At 37.2% G+C, this 13529-nt stretch overlaps 2 protein-coding genes and 1 non-coding gene across 3 annotated transcripts; 2 read left to right on the top strand and 1 right to left on the bottom strand.

Moving 5' to 3' along the window:
• The first annotated feature begins 3934 nt into the window (after positions 1 to 3934).
• Positions 3935 to 4831, top strand: LOC115990449. Its single transcript, XM_031114283.1, has one exon. The coding sequence runs from the start codon at positions 3935 to 3937 to the stop codon at positions 4829 to 4831; it is 897 nt and encodes a 298-aa protein (XP_030970143.1).
• A 2359-nt stretch (positions 4832 to 7190) lies between these two features.
• On the bottom strand, positions 7191 to 10185 carry LOC115989051 (tetraspanin-19-like). Its single transcript, XM_031112710.1, has 6 exons — positions 9763 to 10185; positions 9145 to 9244; positions 8777 to 8857; positions 8573 to 8677; positions 7664 to 7852; positions 7191 to 7563 (listed from the first exon to the last, which is right to left on the bottom strand). Exons 1-6 carry the CDS (start codon positions 9927 to 9929, stop codon positions 7552 to 7554), a joined length of 654 nt encoding a protein of 217 aa, XP_030968570.1. The 5' UTR covers positions 9930 to 10185; the 3' UTR covers positions 7191 to 7551.
• A 910-nt stretch (positions 10186 to 11095) lies between these two features.
• Positions 11096 to 11168, top strand: TRNAV-UAC. The gene has a single exon. It is a non-coding gene; the product is annotated as a tRNA-Val (tRNA).
• Positions 11169 to 13529: the final 2361 nt, after the last annotated feature.

The following is a 13529-nucleotide window of genomic DNA, read 5'->3' on the forward strand; positions in this document are numbered from 1 at the left end:
AGATTTCTAGTTCTGACTGTGATGTTATCTTAGTTTTTGGTCAAGAAGGAGAAACTGAACCCTTGTAAGCAAAACACAGGAGACATCTTCCCATTGCATGGTGTTTTTGTTGTTGATAGTATTGCATGTGGTGTGAAGGTGCTACACAAGGTTTTGCTTTGAGTAGTGCAGCTTTGTGGGGTGGGGTTTCAGAGTTTTTTCAATGGGTGGAATTCGTAGTTTTTTCATTGAATTTAAGTTTTTCCAATTGGTGGTTGAGGAAGGAGGAACCTTTTTCTCCTTACGTATTTTCGAACGAGGCAAACACTTCATGAAGTCAGTATTCATGGGCAAAAATGCAGCGTTATGGTTGATGAAGAATATAGAACACACGGTGGTCGGAATCAATCCAAAACAGTTTTTTACGCTTAGGGAAGGAGATATCGCGTACACTTTGCAGCGGAGATCAAACTCCTTTGGTCAGTTCCTTTTAGTGTCTGAACTCAAAGTTGACGGGCATAGAAGATCTGTCATTATTCCTAGTGGCAAAGCACAAAATGGTTGGAAGGTCTTTGGGCTTGAACTGAGGAAGATGTTGGAACCTGACCAACATGCTTTCGGTGGTTTAGGCCAGGCCAAATTTGTGTCTTAGCCACAGAGGAGAATGTCGGGGTTTCATCCCTTTCAGTCTTTTGTTGAGGCATTGAAGGGTCAGGTGCAGCCAAGGGAGGTGACTCGGCCATAACATGTTACAACCAAGGATAATCAGTCAAGGGGGTTGTTGGCAACGAATTCGAAACTCACAGGTGCTATGGTGGGGGATATTCCGATGGGCAAGCTTGATACAATGGTGGTGGGAGGAAGGGATAGGAGGGAGCAGTGCATTAATGTCAATACAGAATTAAGGGAGCAAATTCTGGTAGAAAATAGGAAACGTATCCTAGTAAGATTCAGTTTGAATTCAAAATCAAACGAAAATGGGAAGAGGAGTGATAAAAGGAGACCTTCCTGGACAGGGAGTGGGTTAATTATGGAAGTTGATGTGAAAGGAAGGAGACGGGTTTCCTGGGATAGCAAGAAAGGGGGAGTAAAAAATTTTAAATGGGTAAAACAGGCTCAAATCAAAGATGTGGTGGGTCAAGACTCTTACTGTGATCAACAAGTGGGCTTCCTTAACTTAGAGCTCACAGGCCCATTCAGGTTGGAAGTGGATGAGAGCTCCTCGATAGCTGACTTGAGCCCACCAAAGCCTAAAGCCCACATGTCGGCATTGGCAGTGATGTCCACTTCCCTCCATGAAACCTTGCTAAGTCGAAATGAGTTAGGTCAACTTGGTGAGCTTCCGAGGGTGGTCGCCGTCACAGCTGATGGTGGTTTTCACACCGAGAAGTCACTAGCGCCAGTGATTCAGGTGTGAAACCATTCACCGACGATTGCGACGAGAGTTGATGACTGTAAGATTGTGGTTGGTCAAATGGGTAGTCTCACGATGCCCTCGGTTGTAGCTCAGTGCTCTGTCTTCGATGGTCTTAGTGCCGAGGAGCCATATGGTGGGTATCGGGCTAGGTCTAAAACAATTAAAAGCCCATCTTGTTTATAAGTTAAGCCCGATGACCACAAGCCCAGGGTTCTCAGAGGCTGGGAACTGTTCCAAAACTTACTCAGGCCCATCCTCTTCAACATTTACTCCCGATGGCTTTCTGGGGAGGTCATGCTTGTGGAGGATGTAGTTAATTTTTCTGCGAGTTTTGGTGAAACAGAACTAATAGATTGTTTACCTCTGAGGATTATTGCTCCGAGTGCTTCATCATCTTCGGCAGAGTTGGAAGAGGTCACTGAGGTATTGAGTATTGAGGCTAAGTTGGATATTTCTGGGTGGGTGAAATATAGAATTCTTGGTTTCAGTAAATTAGTTGGGTTGTCAATGACTCGACATGAGAAGTTGTGCATTGCTCTCTTACAAAGGCTAGAATCTGAGATGGAGGCAGCCAATGTGCTACACCGGAAAGCAATAGGTAGCCAAAAAGTGGCTAAGTCCAAAAACAAGGGATGTAAAGAGCTGCAAAACTTGATCTCTTTGGTGAATTATGATGGGAGGTAGAGGTTTGGTTTAGCGCTAGTGTTAGTAGGTGGGGATATTACTGTGGTAATGAAGATAAGAATGATTTCGTGGAATGTTAGAGGTTTAAATGATCCTTAAAAATGCCTTGTGGTGAAGAATTTGTTGCTGGAGTGGAAGTGTGATGTTGTTTGTTTACAAGAGACGAAAATTGCTAGCATGAATAGACTTCTGGTTTGTAGTTTGTGGAGTTGTCCATATGTGGATTAGGCTGTTTTAGAGGCTGATCAGACTGTTGGTGGTATTTTGATTATGTGGGATAAAAGGGTTTTGGATAAGGTGGAGGTTATGGTTGGTGCATTCTCAGTTTCGGTGAAGTGGCAAGGGATGGAGGATGGTTTTATATGGGCATGCTTAGGGGTTTATGGCCCAAATGAGAATAACGAGAGGAGCCACATATGGGATGAGTTGGTGGATATTCAGCAGTATTGGAGGATACTGTGGTGCTGCCTTGGGGATTTTAATGTTGTTCGCTTTGCTAGTGAGCGTAAGGGTGAGACTTGTTTAACCCTAGCTATGGAAAAATTCTCTAAATTTATTAAGGATCTTAACTAGATTGATTTGCCATTGGAAGGAGGTTGTTTTACATGGTCAAGTGATACTGATCAACCAGCGATGTCTAGGATTGATAGAGCTCTGATCACTCCAAATTGGGAGGATCACTTCCCAGATGTTATTCAAATGATTTTACCCCGTCCTATTTCAGATCACTGTCCAATTCTTTTAGAGGCAGAGGGAATGGCAAAGGGGAAGAGTCCGTTCAAATTTGAAAATATGTGGTTGAAAACGGAAGGGTTTGTGGACAAAGTTCAATCCTAGTGGAATCGGCACTCATTTGTAGGTACACCTAGTTTCGTGCTTGCTAAAAAGCTTAAGGCTTTGAAAGAGGACATTTTACAATGGAATCGCCAAGAGTTTGGTAATGTAAAGCGGCAAAAGAAACAATTACTGGAGGAGTTGAAAATATTAGATGCGAAGGAAAGGGACCTAGGTCTCACTAATGGGGAGAATCGTCATAGGGCAGATTTGAGGTCCTAGGTGGAGCATCTTCTTTCCTTGGAAGAAATTTCCTAACGACAAAAATCTAGGATGTTATGTATCAAGGAAGAGGATAATAACACCAAGTTCTTCCACAAAATGGCTAACTCCCATAGAAGGAATAACCATCTCAGGACCTTGGAGGTGGATGAGGTGATTTTTGAGGAGGATTCCGAGGTAACTAATCAGGTAGTCCAGTTTTATAAAAATTTGTACAAGGAGTCTGAGGGGTGGAGGCCTTTTGCAGAGGGTTTGGAACTTGATTGTATTGGGGAGTTGGAGAAGGTTTGGCTTGAACGGAAGTTTGAGAGAGAGGAGATACTACAAGTCGTAAGTGACTTGGAGGGGGACAAAGCTCCAAGTCCGGATGGGTTTACTATAGCGTTTTATCATCACTGTTGGAGAGTAGTGGAGAAAGACGTCTTAGTGTTCTTTGAAGAGTTTTCTCAGCATTGTAAGTTTGAAAAATCTCTTAATGCTTCCTTCATTGCTTTAATTCCTAAAAAGAACGGTGCTTCTAATATTAGAGATTTCTGACCTATTAGCTTGGTGGGGAGTGTGTATAAAATCTTGGCTAAGGTTTTGGCAAATCGTTTGAGAGTTGTTTTAGATCAGTTGATCTCTGAGACTTAGAATAGCTTTGTGGGTGGGAGACAAATCCTTGACTCAGTTCTTATTGCGAATGAGTGTGTGGATAGCTGAAGGAAGAGTAAGGTTCCTGGAGTTATTTGTAAACTTGATATTGAGAAGGCCTACGATCATGTGAATTGGGAGGCTTTGCTGGATTTGTTGAATAAAATGGGTTTTGGAGTGAAGTGGTGTAAGTGGATCCGTACTTGTATATCCATTGTTCAGTTCTCTGTCTTGATTAATGAGTCTCCAGCTGATTTTTTTGGTAGTTCAAGGGATCCGTTATCTCCTATGCTGTTTTTGATTTTGATGGAGGTGTTTAGTAGGATGCTAAGAAAAGTGGAGGGAGCTAGATTGATTTGTGGCTTTAAAATTGAGGGTAGGAGGGATGGTGGGGAAAGTGTTTCACATCTTTTGTTTATAGATGATACTATCCTATTTTGTGACGCAGATGTGGAGCAAATTCTTCATATCTGGCTGTTGTTACTCAGTTTTCAGGCGGTAACTGGTTTGAAGGTCAATGTGCACAAGTGTGAAATGGTTCCAATAGGGGAGGTTGATGATGTGCATGCCCTTGCTGATATTTTGGGTTGTAAAGTTGGATGTTTGCTTATGTCTTATCTTGGCATGCCGTTGGGGGCTTCACACAAATCCCCTTCACTTTGGAATCCCATTTTAGAGAAAATTGAGCGGAGATTAGCCGGGTGGAAGAAGTTGTATTTGTCTAAAGGGGGTCGATTGATGTTACTCAAGAGTACGTTATCTAGTCTTTCTACCTATTTTCTTTCTCTATTTACAATTCCTACTTATGTGGCTAATAAAATTGAAAAGTTGCAAAGGGATTTTCTATGGGGTGATAGCAAGACTCATCTGGTTGGATGGGATAAAGTTTATGCGCCTTTAGCTAACAGTGGCTTGGGGATAAGAAAACTTACTACTTTCAATAAGGCCTTATTGGGGAAATGGTTGTGGTGGTTTGGGAAGGAAGAGGATCGATTATGGAGGAGGATGGTAGTTTCTAAATATGGGGAAGAATGGGGGTGCCTGGACCTCAAAACTAGGTAGGGGGTTCATGGGTGTGGTTTGTGGAGAGGCATTCGTATGGGATGAGAGGATTTTAGCAAAAATTGTCAATTTGTTGTTAGGTTGGGGAATAGAGAGAGATTTTGACAGGATGGGTGGTATGGGGATCAACCTTTCCAATTGGCTTTCCCAAAGCTGTATGGTATTTCCATTGACAGGGAGGCATCTGTAGAAGCTTCTTTGTCAAGGTAAGGGGCGGAGGATAGAAGAATTTGGGATGTTCGTTTTAGTCAAGATCTTAATGATTAGGAGATGGATGAAGGGTTGCATTATGTGTTGGGATGTTCGTTTGTAGACTAGTGCATTATGTGTTGACATTGTGGAGAGACGGTAGACCACTTACTTCTTAATTGTGAGATGGCTCATCGGTTGTGGAGCTTTGCCTTTACTACTTTTGGCTTGTCTTGGGTTATTCCTAGATCGATCCCAAATTTGCTTTTTGGCTAGTGGAATTGGTTGAGGAAGCATTCGTCTCAAATATGGAACTTAGTTCCGTTATGCATCCTATGGTGCATTTAGAAGGAACGGAATCAGAGGACTTTTGAGGATTTGGATAGTTTTGGCGATTAGATCAGTGGCGACGCCACTCAGAGGTCAGGGTGTTCCTGCGATTAGATCAGTGGCGACGCCACTCAGAGGTCAGGGTGTTCCCAGGAACACCCTGACTTGAAAAAAAAAAAAAAAAATTTATATATAATAATTAAAATTTTTTTTTATTTGTTTACCCTTAAAAAAAAATAGGAACACCCTCAAAATTTTTATGCCAAACATATTTTGAACTAAAATCTATATAAAAAAAAAAAAAAAATGAAAAGGCCAAAATCATCAGTTTTTGTCGTCACAGCCACTCACCACCACATCGCCGGTCACTTCCATGTCTCCGGCCACTTCCATTTGGTCAACCGTAGTCTCCCCACCTGCTTCAACTTCTTCTTCCTTGCCTTTTCTTCTCCGTTCTCTGTTTTTCTTCGACTTTTCCGCTTCTCTGCTCTTTGGTATTTCTAGTTTTGAACGCCAATTACCGTATGTTGTTTTGTACACCAGAGTCCCACTCCCCACATGAATACTGAAGTCATTGAATGAGTCAACAGTTTTCAAAATTTTCAAGTTTATCTCCAACCACCCACGTGCCTAGCTCTAACTTTTTCACATTGATTTTTATTTCTTTTGTTTTTTCATTATTGCATTTAGTAAGTACATGTACTTTATACTATTATTAAATTACAACTCTTCTAAAAAAAAAATTTATACTGCAACCATAATTATTACTAATATTTAAAGGAATTATTATGTCAGACTTTAAAATCATTTTATATTTTTAAGGGAATATATAAAATTTTTAAGAAAATATATATATTTAGCGGTAATTTCAAAACAGTACATCGGTATTAACCAGTATTAAAATATTTCGTTTCTCTAACTAAACCAAAACGGCCTCCGGTATGGTATCGGAGAAGCAAGGGTGTGTGCACACATGAGGTGTGTGCTAGTGTGTGCTAATGCACAGTAAGGTGTGTGCTAATGCACAGTGGGGTGTGTGCTAGACTGCTAGTAGTTAGTAAAAAAAATTAACGAAACAACTAAACATCAATAATTAATAATTTAATTAACTAATACATTATAAAAGACAAACAAATTAAATTATGCTAAGCTAAAAAATAATTAATAATTTAATAATTAATGAAACAACAATACAACAAATTATAGTTTATAAAAGAAAAACAAATTTATGAAACAACAAAACAACAATAATTAATAATTTTATTAATATTTCAAATGAACTTATAGTTTATTGTATAGGTACATTTGTTCATTTCTTTGCTTTTCATTTTTTTTTTCCTTTTGAGATTTTTCGGTTGTACAGAATACAAATTTGTTTTGGTTTTAAGAACATTTTTTTTTAAGCACAAACTTCATGCTGGCCAAATCTTGAATTTTGGCTGGTATTTACTGAAACGTCCCAAAACAGACTGAAATTACCCGAAATTTTTTCAAGGTGGAATAGGAACACCCTGGACAAAATTCCTAGAGTCGCCACTGGATCAGATGCTTGCTTCTTTTTGTGGGACTCTTTTTGATTGGTCTCGGGTGTGGGGACTCACGACTAGTGATTCCCTCCCTTCTTTTCTTTGCTCTCTTTCGCCTTTGTAATTAATATGCTGTCTGAGTTTCTTTTTTGCTTTATTTCTATTTTTGTTCTTGTATTTCTTGGGTTTGCTCTATGTTTTTCATGCATAGAGTAGTCGTTCGTATATATATCATTCTTACTTATAAAAAGAAAAAAAAAAAAAGGTTTCTAGTTTGGTTGTGCTATGATATAACATAAGTATCAATAATTAAATTTAAAGGGGTTCAGCATGTTTAATCATTTAACAAGCCTCCTGTTGTTTTTAATATTTCACAAAATTAAAAACATTTTCTACATAAACATCCCAGACTGTATCAAAAGGAAAATAAACAAACTTGGGAGTGTGAAATCAATGGCTTAACATGCAAGTGTTCTTTATACATAGTCAAGTAGATGCTCCAGGCGATCAAATCTTGATATTTTCTTACGTCAGAGTCTTATAGCCTTGATCAATTCCACACCTTAATTATACCATCAAACTCAAATGCTCACTAAGGAGATAAGGCCACCAGTGTCCAGAATGGCAGTTGCATCTGTCTTATGATAATTTTGTGAAAATTTGACACTGCTCTTCTTACTTCTTTGCCTGAGAAGGAAATCAAATTGAAGGGGAAAAATATCATGTTCCTTGTAGAGGAAACTCAGAAGTAAGCTATAGATTATTGAATTTGAGAAATAAAACTTACATTCCAGGTGTCACTTTTGGAGGAAAACCGAGGGTCAGCTATGACATTAACATATGGTGGTGGTTGAACTTTATTATTTATAAGTGGAAGCCTCTCTGGAGCATAATCCTCATCACTGTCATAATTAAAATAGGATTTTTGGTTTGGCCCAAGAGTTCTTAGAACCAAGGATAATAGAATCGAAAATCCCTGCAGGTAAAACCATCATTAAGGAAATATTTACTTTTTGTATGAATCAGCTTGGAAGCACCACCCAGAATTTTTTTAATTTTTTAAAAGCTAGCATGGATGATGAGTGATGACACATAGAAACTATGGAATTTGCAAGTTGGTAAGGTTGTAATATTTCCATTAAGGAAATATTTACGTTATTTTGTAAACAATTTTATAGGATGAATCAACTACTACACCAAAAACCAGCGTGACAAATTAAGCCTATTGAAAATGTCTTTTTTTTTCTTTGATTGGCCTAAATGAGTGTAATTCTGGAAATAAATTTCTGTACAATAAGCACAGTGGACTTTTGATCTTTTTTAAACCTTTAAATTAAAGCCAACTGTTCAGTCTGACTTTCAATCAACACAATCACAGATTCAATTAAAATACTTGTGAGATGAACTACTCAATTTTAGTTAAGAGATCATTAATTTATGGAGCCAATATCTTCATTTCATAAATTATTATAAAAATTTGGTTAAACTTTGCATTTCCATTTTTTTTAAAGGGTCAAATTCAGAATTCAGCATATCAGAAACTATATCCTTATGTCACTGCCTAACTTTTTCAATAAACGGTCCAAATTTATTTATTTTCTCTTAACAAATACATTAAACTAAAATATATTTATGCTCCTACTTAAAAAACTGGAACCATTTTTTTTTTCACTAACACATTTAAACTCAAAATTACCTGGGCTAAGAGGATTAACAAGGATATCCATTTGAAGATATCAAAGTTTGATTTCACAAAATCCTCAAAATCTCGGAATCTTCCAGTTGGATCCTCAGGTAAATCCTGATGTAAGTTTCAAGATAAGAACCAACTAACATGTTAAATATATGGGAAAGTGAAATTGGATAGAAAATAGGGAAAAATAAATTAAGGTAACATCACCTTTTCCCAGTTGGAATTTAGGAGTATATCTGCTGCCATTGCAGTCTCCAATAGGAGAAGCAAAATGATGAACATCATATACTTTGTTGATTTAAGGTTAGCAATATAGAGGACATGAGCCTGATTTGGTAGGCACATGCTTACTAAGCATGAGCCACATATGATAGACAATATTTATTACTGTTCCTGAAACATGGATGTGGTGTTTTAAATATCTAATTTGAGAAAAAAATTTCTTAAAAAACTCTGTTCAGGAAACTTTTAAGAACAGAAATCGTGTTTCCAGGAACATTAATTAAAACAACCTGAAAAACTGGCCAGAGTTATAATTATTAAATACATTTCTAAAAGCTGCTTGAAAAGGATACACAGGAAAGGCAACAACCATGGACACTATCAGCAGCAAAATGACCTAGGCAAGTTATCACGCCTAAGATAACACCAATCCCCAGAAAAGTGTATATAAACCTGCAATTGTTGTACAAAAATAACTGTCACCAATGTTGTGTTGAGTAGAAATAAATCTTATCAAATAGATAATCATTAAGATTTCCAGAATTTAACCACCTCAAAAACAAAAAACAAAAAACTTAAAAACAAATCCTAGGAATCTTATGTATCATCATCCTTTAGGAAGAGACTGAAGCTACTAGGAGCTAGCAGAGTAAGTTGTTTTCTTACTGGGCAATTGGCATAAACAACCCACATCTTTCTTCTTTGAAACATAGTTGAAACAAGTATACATTTTTTTCTTCTTATTTTACAACTTACAAGCCCATATAGCCTTCAATTCATCATGAAGAACTAACAGTTGTACAGGTAAAATCTTCAAACTAAACTAGGTCCACAAGCAGCAAGCAAGAACTTTCTAATGCTAGAGCGGCCAAGCTACCATTTAGCACTAAGATTTAATCAAATACGGATTAATCATAATCAGGCAAACGCAAACACAAACTGAAAGAACTCTAATATGATAAAGAGCTTACCATGGACCAGTAGAATTAAAATCAACATATGGGGATCCGTCAGTTTCTCTCTGCCAAACTCTAATCATCCACAAGCCATAAAGAATCATTGCAATTCCAAGTAAACCCATCATGGAATTGACAAATTTCAGCAATGACCGTAGGCAAGTACTTGCAATTCTTCCCATTATCCTAGCCAATTTTCTGGACAGTTTAAGAAGTGAAACTCCCAGTAATGCAATCAATCCTCAAATCCTAAGAGACTTAGCTGACTCAAGATATGGGAAGCAAAGACAAAATATGTTTTCTTGATTAATATTGCTGTTCAAGTCTTTAAAGGTGTAAGATATTCCACATGATAAATGTGGTACGTTCATCAGTTAGCATGGGATGAAATATTAGGCCGTGTCTGCCTTTGGGAGAGGGTTAAATTTTGAGATCATAATCACTTTTTATAAAAAGACAAAAACAAAATCTTCACAAAAACTGAGCCTCAACTATTGAATTTCTTTCTTAATCAGCACGGATGTCCCTGGCTACTACATTGAAACAATATACCTGATACAAAATTTTGACATTTTTTTTTTAATTTTTTAATTTTTATTTTTAACAACTCTTGACATGCAAATGGGTTGTTGGGATTGATGGATAATAAAATTAATACCAAGACACGAACACAACATTTTTCACAACGATTAACATAGACCGATAAGATTGAGACAACATTTCTTTTGCATAAGTCCATTATTTCTTCTCAAAAATAAAATAAAAAGTCTATTATTGACATGATTTTTTATCGTGCACAAATCACAACAAATCATATTAATTGTGAAAAAAGAAAATTGTGAAAAATATAGGTTAACCGTAATAACTTTTTCTTTTTGAAAAAAATTATGCATTTAGATTTCTTAGTGTAATGAAAGTTAATATTGGACTCGTATTAAAATAGATGTTGCTCAAATCAACAGTTTAACAAATTGCAAAAAGGACTGAAATATTATAGGCATAGCACTGCTCATGTCGAAATATTCTTTGTTCAAAAAAGTTATTGCCACAAAGTGTGCAAATCATAAAGAGCCAAAGCATAATGGAGATAAGAAATTTCTTAGAAACTGTCTCTTGTGTCTTTTTATAAGGTTGGCCTGATAAGCTTCCCATACTTAGCGATCGTGATTTGACATCTCAATCTGTCTTGACGTCGAGAGAAATTTCCTCCCTTTTCACTTTGGTCGGGGTGGAAAGAAATCAAAGAATACAATTCATAGCTAATTGAAGCATTGAAAAATTGGAAAGATGTTGGAAGTGAATTAAAATAAAAGATATTATAATTATTTGTTACGAACGTACCAACGGTGTTGCTGTGGTGTAGTGGTTATCACGTTAGTCTTACACACTAAAGGTCCCCAGTTCGATCCTGGGCAGCAACATAATGAATTTTATTTTCAATTGCATTTTTTTTCGTACTCGTACACTGGTACACATATTCATTATCAACGAAAAGGTGCCTTTTGCAACTCTATTGATTTTGCATTTTGAAAATGTATTACATGACATTTTAACATGATACATTCTTTTGATAAATAGTTGTTAGATTTTAGCTAATTCCATGTAACAAACTTGTGTCAAGATGGTATTGTAGAAAATTTGAAGAACATATTTTTACCCTAGCGAAACTCAAACTTTGCTTGATTGAAACACAAACGAAGAGAGAAAAGCTTCAGAGAAGGTTGCTATTCACATAGCCATACTAAGCCAATCTAGAAAACATTATCGTTGAGCTTAAATAGAGAAAATTCATCTTTGTGCTTTGATCATATTTAGTAAAAAAATATTGTGATCTTGATATACCTTTTACTAAAACCATTCTTCAAACCCAGAGTTCATTTCTCCAACAATGGGTTGTTGTTACTAAGCTCCGAAGTTCTGAGTTGCAAACACGATTCGTTCATGGAGGAAACTCCCATAAAAGGATTCTAGAGCTTCTAGACTTACTATTATGAGAAGACAAGTGAGTAATTAAGGTTACAATTAATACAAAGTCTAATTGTGTGAAGGTTTTGTAAGTAGGGGGCTGTACCTAATTTTAATAATAAAATTCCTACAGAATTGGATTCTCGAAGTGGTTTATGTGGTGTCCTTAGAGAATGCATTTCTATCAAATAATAACTAATTTTTTAAATAATAATTTATTTATTCAATTAAATAATTTAATTACTATATACTCAGCTTACACTCTTTCAACCACCATCTAGTTGGCAAAAATTGAAATTGACCATCACATGTCAACCAACAAAAACCCTTAATCAACCTCTTCAAAACAGACAACAAAAACCCAAATCAACCACCATAACACGATGTTAGGAGCTTTACAAGTTGCTGATGATGGTATGAGGAATTGGAGTGCTTGGATAACATCAGGCCAGTCACTTGGCTCAATGTTTTCTAAAGACACCAATGGCTCCTCATACCTATCTAGTGAAGCTCCTAACTGCTCTTTGAAGGGGACAAGCCCAATCTCCCTACTGGATTCAGATTGATGAGCATGATGAGGGGCAGCACGTGGAGGCACCTTGCTCCACATGATGCCCCAAGGCCATGGCAGAGGAAGGCCATGGTGGGCAAAGACAAATTTTGAGGGGGCCAAGCCTTCTAAAACGTGATGGAACAATTGTGTGTAGGCTGCTGGAACATGGGCAGAAGCCCCATGATGATGTGCTGAGACATGGGTTGGCATGTACAGAGTGTGCAGCAGCAGTTATCGGCAGTTACCAAGCAATTCCTACCTTTGGATATTCAAACTTGCTGTGTAGGGGCTGGAAACATGGAGAGCAAGCCAAGACAGCATCAGTTGAAGGTGTCCTAAGTCAGATCACATGTGGCAGCAAGTCTTGGACAGGGGGCAGTTACTTGGTAGTAACTTCCATGACAGTTATTTCTGTATATTTATCCTAGGCTGTTGGGGCTGTCAACAGCAAAGTGTGTAATTTTGCTTAGAGAATTTCATGTGTATTCTCTAAACTTTCTTGTACTTGATATTGAGTAATAAAGGTTGGGGTTGGTGCCCTATAAATACTATGTGTGCTGTGTGTGTGTGTGAATTCCCTTGATAATTCTATTTTGAATGTTCCTGCAGTGTGTGTGTGGAGTGTTGGCTGAGATTAAGTCAAGGGCTTAGTGCCATCACAAGCAAAAAATTTAAAAGAAAAATTGATCCTGTGACACACGAACAAGCAAAAACTAAAGTCGAACACCATTAAAATGTTAGCCACCAAAAACCAAACTAACCTCCCTAACAAGAGTTTTTATTTTGTGCTAAATATTCAGTTTTTGAAAATTATTTTGTTAAATTAAAAGTTTATATTGCGACTTATTTACTTATGGATTATCTTTTTGGAACTCAACTTTTTCAAAATCGAGTTCAAAGTAAAATTCTATTTCACCAAAGTCAAGTTCTATGCAATTTTCTCACATGTGGCAAAAGTCAAGTTCCACTTTTGCCACATATTACTGAATTGTATAGAACTCAACTTTGGCAAAATTGAGTTTCATGTTAGAACTCATTTTTGAGAAAATTGAGTTTCAAAAAGAGGCTACATAAGTTGCGATAGAAACTTTGTAACAACCAACCAAGTTGCCACATCCATCATATATCAATCCCCATTGCAAGTCAACGACCCATAAGGGCCAGGGGTTTCTAGGGGTTGGGCAAACTCTAGTTTATATTCCAAACATTGCTCTAGCCTATTATCTAACTTTCACTTATGACTTATGAGACTGCCCGCAACCAA

The sequence above is a fragment of the Quercus lobata genome, chromosome 5, assembly GCF_001633185.2.
Source record: "Quercus lobata isolate SW786 chromosome 5, ValleyOak3.0 Primary Assembly, whole genome shotgun sequence".
NCBI classification, from domain to species: Eukaryota; Viridiplantae; Streptophyta; class Magnoliopsida; order Fagales; family Fagaceae; genus Quercus; species Quercus lobata.